The 10,867-nt window shown below is 43.2% G+C and overlaps 1 protein-coding gene across 2 annotated transcripts in view; it reads right to left on the reverse strand.

Annotated features, from left to right (window-relative positions):
• Positions 1-13: 13 nt before the first annotated feature.
• The window catches only part of LOC126407808 (transcription initiation factor TFIID subunit 4-like), a 27,921-nt gene continuing 17,067 nt past the window's right edge, over positions 14-10,867 (reverse strand). For both annotated transcript variants that reach the window (XM_050073033.1, XM_050073032.1), the window contains exons 14-15: positions 7,771-7,893; positions 14-788 (exon numbers count right to left, since the gene is read on the reverse strand). In XM_050073033.1, the coding sequence (XP_049928990.1) occupies positions 627-788; positions 7,771-7,893 (285 nt within the window). In that variant the 3' untranslated portion in view covers positions 14-626. The remainder of the gene's footprint in view (positions 789-7,770; positions 7,894-10,867) is intronic.

The raw sequence follows: 10,867 nt of genomic DNA on the forward strand, positions 1-10,867 counted from the left end.
TTTAGGTGGGACTTTTTTTAGGCGTCTTAAATGTTTTGTTGCTGACCCCTCCACAGCAGTACATTCTTTAGCTTCTGTGTCAGACTCCAGCCTGCTTCTCTAAACTGGAGCGTGCCGACTTACATCTCCTGTATGTAATATACTGACTATGGGTAAGTACCCCATACAACCCCACTTTAAAAAATCTGAACTAACCCTTTAAACCATAACGAGCAGCCAAGTGGGGAAAAATGTTCATGTCAGCCTCAACAAGAAACAACAGAGGTGTCAAAAACCTAATTTAGAAACTCATTCAGAGCCAAATATTAATTCTACTGCTGCACTTCCTGCTGTGACCTGGACTTTAACGTTAAATCAATGGAGTTCTCTTTAACAAACACGGAGGTGAGAGTGATGTGCAGCCTGACAGAAGACACCTGAAGGAGCTGAAGATGAGACTTTTCAGAGAAGTTGTAGAAGTGGCGGTTCAGGTGAAAGAGGACAAAGTGAAGGTTGAAAGATGCTGCAGGGACTGACAGAGGGAGTGTGAAACACCTCTGAGGACATGAGGACATGAGGACCGGAGGTTGAAGTGTAATCCAGTTTGTGATCTGCAGTGGGCCGAGTGCTCCTCCAGGAGGGACTCCTCATTTCAGCAGCGCCTTGTAGAGCATTAGAGAGCGAGCGGTGGAGCGGTCCTGCTCCAGACAGAAGATGAAGTCCCTGAGGTTAACTCGTGTGATCCGCTGACGAAGCTGCTGCCGGGACGAGGCGGCCGAAGAGGAGCCTGCACCCGAGCCTGAAGCCACCTGAAGGGAGAGACAGAGCGGCATTAGATACCTGAGTGTAGGTGGCGGGGTCCAACATTCAGTGAGGCAACACAGGACATGGAACAATTAATCAATCTACTAATTAATTAACAGAATATTTTTCAGCAGCTATTTTGATTATGTTATTGTCCAGGTTGTTTTTGGAGGATCTATTGTTTTCCTTTTTATACATCACAGAAAATTGTTTCGTGTTGATCAGAAGTTTGATTAGTCCATTAATTGATTGCTCTTCAAAATGCCAGATATTTCCTGAAGTCACAGTGACATCTGGGGCTGGAGACTGTTGGTAATTCGATTTCAATTCAAATGGCTTTATTGGCATGAGGTAACAGGAGACTCTTACGATCACAGTGACAAAGCTAACTGTTAGCAACACTCAGCGAGGATTAGCTGACGGTTATAAACAGGCTTAATAAAGAGCTGTTTCGGTGTTGGTATGAGATTAACGGCTCGGTGTCGGATGTTAACCGCTGCTGTGGGGTTTCAGACAAAGCTGCAAAACATGACAAGTAGGATATGAGGTCACCTTGTGCACAAAAGTGTCCTACAACGCTGCATGGAACATTATCAACAGCTGATTGTCAGCGATTATCTGCTGCTGTTTGTAAAGCTGATGAAGAGTTTCGATCAGTGTGGGAATAGTTGGTTCAACTCTTGGGTAATATTTGGAGCTGCAGGTGTTTCTATTATTTTGTCCAGCCCTGATGCACATGAAAGCCTCCCTCAGGACTTCCTAATCATCCGTAATAACATTAGCTGAGATCTCCCACACTGTTTAATCTGTCAGTGAGTCCAGACCTGCAGGAGCATCACCACACCTTCACGTCTCAGGTGTGTCTGCAGCCTGCGGCCAGGTAACACCCGGCTCCCTTCCGCCTGCAGCTATTCCTCCTGACGTTGCTCCAACAAGCCCTGTTTCCCAACACAGCAGTACGTTATACAAACACTGACTCAGGCTTCTTCCCACACTGTTTGAAGACATGTGAATGAACCACTTCCTGGATTAGCCCAGAGGAGATTATGGGACAAAACCAGTTCACCTGATGGTCAAAAACAAGGCTGTAAACTGGTGTGTGGAATAAACCACCGGTTCTCTACGTGGCACAGAGAGATGTTAGAGCTTCTGTTTTCTCCATGAGCATAGCCGCAGGGCCGAGACAACACCAGACTGACCGAACACCAGACTCTCTGTTACTTTTAGATTTTATGATGTCAGGAGGTGATCACAGTGCTCTACTGTCTGTCGACGTCTTCTACTACAGCACCAACAACACAGAGGAGGACATTTGGGCACTTCAGCCATTTTGAAGTTTTTGAAAAACACCTTTTTGACATCTCCGACGAAACTCAGTTTATGTCTACAGAAGCACTTCAAACATATCCTGGAAGTTTTATCTGAAGCCACAAATAGTTGGTGCATAACACAAATCAGACTATAAATCGGAAATAGTTTGTCCAATCACTACAAAACTCACAGGATATGTTCCATAACAATGTTGAACCACGTGTGTAAAATTATTTTGTAATCACTAAATGGGGGGGGGTGCCACCAGCTCCAAACAAGTGCATTGACTGTTGAAGCATTTCCCAGGAATGTTTTCAAAATTGACCAATAGGGTGTGATGGCACTGCTGAACATGGGTGTGGCCTGGTAGAGATCTAGGCGTAAAAAAATTTGTGTCAGTTCGATCGTTATAAAACCTGCAAGTTATCTTTAATGCAAGTGTTGTGAACTGTCAAAGGACTCAATCCTTAGTAAGGTCTAATGGTCCATGTTGGATAGAAGCCTAGATTCACCGCTTGCAGCTGTATTTTATTTGTTTTTTTCAGTAACTACATTTCTGAGTTTTGGGTGGTTGGCAGAACACAACAAGACATTTAAAAACATCTCTCACTATTTTCTGTCATTGTATAGACCAGGGGTAGGCAACCTGCGGCTCTGGAGCCATATGTGACTCTTTAGCTCCTGTCCAGTGGCTCTCTGTGGCTTTGACAAAAAAACTTTTTCATCATTGTTGTAGGCCTAAAGAAATCCTTAAATTCTCCAGGTGTAAAAATGTGTAGAGTATGTACAGAATTTATATATATATAAATAAAAAAAGAAAGTTCTAACATTTCGACCACTAAAATGTGCGTTAAATGTCCACAGCCTGGCGCCTTTTCCCAGGGTTCCTACACATTTGGAATTTCAAAATTCCATACTTTTCAATACCCTAATTTCCAGACTTCTCTGTGTTTTTTTTTTTCCAGAGAATATGGACATCTGAGTAAACATATTAGTGTATCATATTTCACATCATATTTAACTATTCTTAATAAGCGATTGTAGCCAAGTACCATAATGGCATGCAAATAAAAACACAGTAAGTTCAGTGTCTGGGCTGAGGCAAAAAGGTTGGGACTCTGGGTGCAAGCGATGCAGTAACGAGACGTCTGTGTTTTTTCCTTTCATGTGGCTCAGAATCGCCTTCTCCCCCATGTTGGCGATGTCAAATGATTTCACACAAAGCTTGCATCTAGCTCTGTGTGTGAATTGGGAATCCTTGGCCAACCAGTATTTATATACGGTATTGTCAAACCTTCCATCCAAAAACTTGCATCTACCCATTGTGAACCACGTGAAACTCGTCTTCTTGTCGAAGGTGCAGTGTTGGAGTGAAACTTGATACCTGGGGGGCTGGAGGAGGGTCATGGGGCAGCGGACTGGACATACCACTTGTCAATCAGGTAAAAGGGGCGGTATGTTTTCTGAGACGTTTGCTCTCACACAAACTGTGGTTGGCCCGGCATAAAACACGATCCGGATTGATTAAATTATTTTTGGAAATACCTAATTTTCTGTTTTAGAAAACAGTATTTTAGAACAGTGGTAATAGTCTGGAAACATAAATATTTTTCCATACATTATTTTTCATTTTCCAAACTTTTTAATACCTGGAAATTGATCAAATTTGTTTCCATACTTTTCCATACTTTCCATACTTGTGTAGGAACCCTGTTTTCATCTAAATTTTGCCAAACCTTAAGTCTAGTCTTGAGCCTCCTCATCTAGGCTAGCAATGGATTCCAAATCCATAAAAGTCTCAGAGGAAAAAGTCAGATTTAATATTAAGTGGACAGATTTGTTTGCTTTCACCGCCAACACTGCAATGTACCAAATGATCTTAAATAGCCCAAAACATATTTCTGAATACTAATTTAGACTTATTTTCATTGCTGATAGGCTAATTCAGACCTAATACATGAGGCTCAAATACGTTTTGCGGCTCCAGGCAGATTGTTTTAAATTTTATTTGGTCAAAAATGGCTCTTTTGATAGTTAAAGTTGCCCTTAGTTTCTTGGTTGACTAATTAATCATTTAATCTATACCAGGGGTACCAACTGGCTGATTAACTGATAAATAAATTTGACAGAACCACTGATTTATTGGCTGACGATCAGTATCAGCCAATATTCTCCTTGTTGACTGCCACTGCTCTGTCTGCAAACAAGATGACATTCACCGTGACAGTGGTCGATGTTTTTCTGTTGTGTCACAGGCTAAAAAGCAGAGCTCCACACTAATGGCGTCCCACTGTCCGGGGGACAATAGGAATTCATTGGTATGGGTTTCAGCCCCAGAATGTCACAGTTGGTGCGTCCCTTGGAACTACAGCTCTGCGTGAGTCAGGTAACTAACGAAACCTGACCTGGTTACTGAGGCCTGAGGTTTAAAGCTAACTGGCTCTCTCTCTGTAGTTAATGTGTGTGTTTTAAACCCAGTGCAGTGAATGTAAGGTTCAGTGTGAGCTGCTGCTGCTGCTGCTGCTGCTCAGTGCAGGAGGACAGCCTGCAGGCAGAGCTGACAGCACAGGATAGGAATGAAGCTCCAGGTCCACACAGGAACACAATCAGAGCATTATGAAGCCACACGGCCTGCAGGCACACACACACGCACAAACACACACATACTATACTGCTACTGACTTTAACATCACTAAATATGCAACATAACATGGTCAAATATCCAAATTTGGCTCAAATTTTAACTGAATTTTAACAGAAAACAATCAAACTAAAACCAGACTGAAGTCTTGTCTCCATCCTCAAGTCTGCTGTGTGAATATTAGTGTCATATACTGAGGCAACTGGTCGGAGCAGAAGAAGAAGAAGAAGAGAGTCAAAGAGCTCCAGTAAAAGCTCTAACAATGGTGGGAAGTACTGAAAGAACAGGATATATTAATAAATAATTCTGGATCATATTGTCCCGCCTGGTTTCCCATCACACTGTGGTCAGCATGACGGTGGAACAGGTGATAAATATTATTCTCTCTGGTTTTAAAAAGTCTCAAATCTCACTGTGTGAAAGCCACAGAGACTCTGCTGGAGACCTGAGGAGGTAAAAAGGTGATGCAGGTTATTTGTTGTTTCTTCAGTGAGGATAACAGAGCTGCTGCGTTGTTACTGTGTATTCATAACAGGCTGCAGGCCCGGGGCGATGGAGGAGGGTGGGACTATCTGAAGCCTGATCGGGCCTGCAGTGTGGAGCTAAAGGGCGTACTGCAGCAGCCCGAGGGCAGATCAGATAGAAGGAGCTCAGACAACACATAACACTTTGTGCTGCTGCTGCTGTGTGGATAAAAGAAGAAACAGACTGAGTGAATAGCTGATGAAAACATGATGAGGAGACTGTAGAAACATTCCCATCTTGTTCTCCATGGTTTGAGCTTTGACTGGAGCTCTTTGAATCACCTCGACCAGCTAATATTCACACCACAGAATCCAGTCAGGGTTTAGTTTCAACAGTTTCTGGTTTCTGCCCCCAAGTGGACAAAAAAAAATCACTTCCTGCAGGTTTAAGGTGTGTGGCCCTTGTCTGTTTTTCTGCTGACTGCCTTAAAAAAACTGAATCAAAGCTTTGAAGACTTTTAGAGACGAGCAGAAACTCTGAACTTTACCTCATTATAATTATGTTATACACAGCTGTAACGACAGAGCGCTACGATCCAGACAGAAACCATCACTCACTGCAGGCCAGCACATAGCTCACATATCCCAGAGTTCATTGCCCCCCGTCAGAGGATTAAGCGACCCCCAAAATGTTGGATTTCTCCGCAGGGCCCCCGCACCCCCCCCCCTCACCCCCCATCACTCTGCCGTCTTTGTCTGGGCCTGCCGGAGGGCGAGCCTCAGGCAGGATGTGTGGGGAGAGAGAAAGAGCATGTGGGTGAGGGTGGGGCGAGCACGAGGCAGGCACCCCCCTGAGGCCATGACCCCCCCCACCACCACCACCACCTCACCCCTCCAACACCCAGCCCCGAGCTCATTTCTGCAGAACTCAAATCTATGGCTGCCCTCAGGGGGGAGACGGGGGGTGGGGGGTACAGGGAGAAATGGGGGAGGGAAGGGGGGGAGTCACACCCACAACAAACCTCCAGGCAGACACTGACCCCCTTCACTCAACTGTGGTCACACTCACTGCCTGGATTACAGACTGTGTGTGTGTTGATGGAAAAGGTCATGAGTGTATGTGTGTCTCTGCACACACACGCACACGCACACACACACACACACAGTGACATTAATGTCAGACCTCTGACAGACAGACAAACAGCAGACCTGACCCTCTCTACTATAACCTTTTGGTAATTTAAAGTCACTTTAACTTAAAGTCACGACTTCAGTCTGAAACATTTCTGTTTCACATTCAGCCCGACACTCTGAACTGAAAGACGTCACATTTTAACATCACTGATTTCCTGCTGAGCATCAGAGGACAGACGGGGCTTTTTACACTGTCCCTTCTTTATGCCACCTTTGCTTTTTTACACTGAACCAATCAACGATGGCATCATGCCACTGCCGGTATCTCAGAAGCAAAAGGGGCGTGACAGATGTGACATGTAACACAACAGCAGCAGGCTCTAGTGTGACATATAACTGACATGTCAGCAGCGCTTTCTAAACTACAACAATGGCCTTAATATGGCAGTAACAATCATCTACCGTCTCTGTTATATGGAGGCTCATCTCACTCTCTGCTGGAGGGTTAAGAGCTCCCTTTCCGAATTGTTTCCCCAATGTGTGGACATTTTTCAGCTGCTGTTCTTCTTCTTTGAGCTAGCTGCTAACTGCTAACAGCTACTTTAAGAGAGTCATAGTTACTCGTGCCGTCTTATCTGGTGCTTATCTGGCGTGGCCTCAAATAAGACTCTGCAAATGCCCTTCACTTCAACTAGTAGAGTGCCCTCACATGCGGCCTGCCCATAGGGTGGAAACCCTAGGTACTACCATGTCTGAAGCAACCTCATTGGGAAGATGGGAGTAGTGGGGTACGGGTACCCCTACTCAGTGTGTTTCCCTTCGAGACCCAAGGACAGCCAGGACCATTACCACACGATTGACACACCTACATGCACGCCAGTGCTCTTGGGTCCAGCTAACTAAGACATCTTGTCTGTCGTACATCCCCTGAACGTGGGGTCTGGAGATCAGGCAGAACACCCTACACTATGAGCAGCCTCTAGATCCAGAGTCTGGGAACCACAGTTAATTACACTGTGGGCAGGTGCTACCAGACAGCCACCCAAAGTAAAGCAAGTACTTTTTAAACCGTTCATACTGAGGTCGTTTCGGCGCTGATACTACCTCTATTCCCAGCTAAGAGGCCAGACAACTTTGTCACCCCATTCCATGATTGTACCTTTCATACAGCACGAAAAGGTGGCATAACAATGTAAAATTCCCGCCTTGAAGAGGCAGTGTAAAAGGGGCTTGTGACACAATCACAATCTGTCCTGAAGACTCTGGACGATGATGGAGCTTCATATTAACATCAGATCAACTCAAGAACATATTTTCAATGTAGATTACTGTATGTCCTCCATAACGAAAAGGAGTCCAGTCAGTGTCCAGTATGACCAAGATGATAACTGCTATATGATGGGACTGCTTCCTGTAACCGTTTCTCTGATGTCTTACCTCTGTGCCGGACGTGGAGCCTCCCGGTGAGTCCAGCTTGCGTTTCTTGCGAGGCCCGATGGCAGCGAGAGCCGTTAGGTTGGCGTCTCGTTGTCTCATCTGAGCCAACTCCTGCTGCTGCATCTGTGGAAGAAGACAGAGCAGAGAGACGTCACCTTAACAGTTTACATTTGTTCATTAACAGAATCAGCCATGATGATGACATTTTATAGTGTAGATGTATAGTTAAAAGCATTTATACGCAATTAAAACAAGATCTGAAGTTTAAGGTCTTTTGCAGATTATTCCATGAGCACTGTAAGAGGGCGACATTCTTCATAGTTCAATTCTGATCAAATGACTGTGAAGCTACAACCTATTCTGTGAGCGAGTACCAAGGTTAATTTTCTTTTAAATCACACATCTCAGATCTCAGTATACTGAATGTTTTTAGTTTTGGTTGAACAAAACAAAACATTTGAAGACAGTAAGTTAATTTTTTGGACATTTTATATCATCAGATAATTCGTAATGAAAATAATTGCTAGTTGCTGCTTTACTCTTCACAACTACTCAGACTAAAACATATTAATGTTGTCCTTCAGGAACAGCAGACAGGTCATCATCATCACAGCTGTTTGAATTCAGTATGTGTGTGTGTGTGTGTGTGTGTGTGTGTGTGTGTGTGTGTTGGACAGAGGATGTAATTAGAGGCAACATTTACACTCTCATTAACACACTGTAAAGATGATGAGAAGAGAAGGAGGGCACATGGTGTGTATACACACAAACACACATACACAGCTGTCTTTCTATATTTGTGAGGAACCCTCACTGACTTGGTGCATTCACTGACCTTAACTATCACAGCCACATGTCTAATCCCAAACTACTAAAGATTGTTTTATTTCCCAAAAGCTGAACCAGAATCCTTTTAATACCTTGTTTTAAGACTTTTATAAGGATGTTTTATATTATTTTAGCTGTGAATGACGAGCTGCACCCTCAGGATGGAGATCACCTCTGTAAATCGAACCTGAACCTTTAAACAAACTCTGGAAAAAAAACCAACTTTTTCACTATTTTTCTGACATTTTATAAACCAAACTATGACATCAGTTCACAAAGAAAAGAACCAGCAAATTAATTAAAAATGAAAATAATTGTTAGCTGCAGCGCAAGATCTGATTACACAATTACTCACATCTGATTCAAATCAGTCAACACGTGTTACATGTGTTAGCATCATGCTACATATGTTAGCTTCATGTTACATGTGTTGTTTCATATTACACGTTATCTTTATGCTACACATGTTAGCTTCATTTTACATGTGTTTGATTCATACTACACTGAGGTTCATGCTACACGTCTTAGCTACATGATACTCGTGTTAGCTTCACACTACAAGTATTAGCTTCATGCTACATCTGTTACGTTCATGCTACATGTGTTTGTTTAATACAATGCATGTTTGACTCATACTACACGTTAGTTTCATGCTATCTGTGTTAGCTTTATATAACGCGTGTTAGCTTTATACTACAAGTGTTAGCTTGATGTTACATCTGCTAGCTTCATGCTACATTTGTTGGCTTCATGCTATGTGTGTTAGCTTCATACTACACCTTAATTTCATGTTATGCGTGTTAACTTGGTAATACACATTAGCTTCATATTACGAATGTTAGCTTAATGCTTCATGTATTAGCCTCATGCTTCAAGTGTTAGCTTCATGTTACATTTGTTTGCTTTATGTTACATGTGTTAGTTTCATACTACACGCGGGGTCATCCCTATGTTTCCGGGGTTCTATGTTCTCCGCTTACCATCCAAAAAGGTTCTATGTTTCCCAGGTTCTATGTTCCCCGCTCAACCAAAAAGGGTTCTATGTTTCCTGCTTGGTTAAGTGGGGAACATAGAACCCGGGAAACATAGAACCTTTTTTGTGTAAGCAGGGAACATAGAACCTTTTTTGCAGGGTTAAGTGGGGAATATAGAACCCGGGAAACATAGAACCCGGGAATCATAGATACGCTCCCCTACACGTTACCTTCCTGCCACACGTGTTAGCTTTATGATGCACATGTTACCTTCATGTTACACATGTTGGCTTCATGGTACATGTGTTAGCTTTATGCTACAAGTTTAAGCTTCATGTTACATGCGTTTGGTTCATACTAAAAGTGTTAGTTTAATCCTACACTTGTTAGCTTCATGTTACACCCGTTAGCTTCAAGCTACATGTGTTAGCTCCATGTTACTGGTTGTGCAGTTTCTATGAGACAGCAGAAGTTTGTAATTTAGTAAAACATGGCGGTGTGATTGTATCATCACAGTCACAGTCATACAGTGTGACCTCTTCAGGCTCAGACCGCTCTGACATGTCTCCACCTGGCTCTCACTGCTCCTCCCCTCAGGCCGCAGCAGAGCACGGTCTTATGGGTAATGACCCCTGACCTCAGCAGGCCTCAGGGTCTGCCTAAGGTCTGAGCAGTGACTCTGCTGCCGCCTGGCTGTGGCCTCGGGGCGTCACTGAGAGAGGACAAAGCCTCCACACAGAGAGGATGTGTCAGCTGGGTTCATGTATGAATATAAAAAAGGGCGGGGGACGGGTGGAGCTGCAGAGTTTACATGCACACAGTCAAGAGACACAGACAATACTGCCGGTTAAAAACAGGACTGACAGAGTGTTTTCAGAAGCTTTTGTTCAGTCGTCTCTTATTTTAATCGACCCAGCTGTTCACACAGTCCGAGGAGCAGCTCACACTGTACTCACTTGAACATATACACCGCGTTCCAAATTATTATGCAAATGATATTTTTCTCTGATTTTCCTAAATAGTCGATGCAAATGACAGTCAGCATAATTTTCAAGTCATCAGCTGTTAAAGTTTAATTCAAATGTTAGTGAACAAACCTCCCAATGAAAACAGTATTTTTTTCAAAAATAAAAAACTTAAAATGCACTGTTCCAAATTATTATGCACAACAGAGTTTCAAGACATTTTATAGGTTGTAAAGAACTGAAAATAGTCATTTGTTGAATTTGCAGCATTAGGAGGTCATATTTACTGAAATCAAAAGCTATTTCAATCAAAAACGTCTTAACAGGTCA

This window comes from Epinephelus moara, chromosome 20, assembly GCF_006386435.1.
Source record: "Epinephelus moara isolate mb chromosome 20, YSFRI_EMoa_1.0, whole genome shotgun sequence".
Lineage (NCBI taxonomy): Eukaryota > Metazoa > Chordata > Actinopteri > Perciformes > Serranidae > Epinephelus > Epinephelus moara.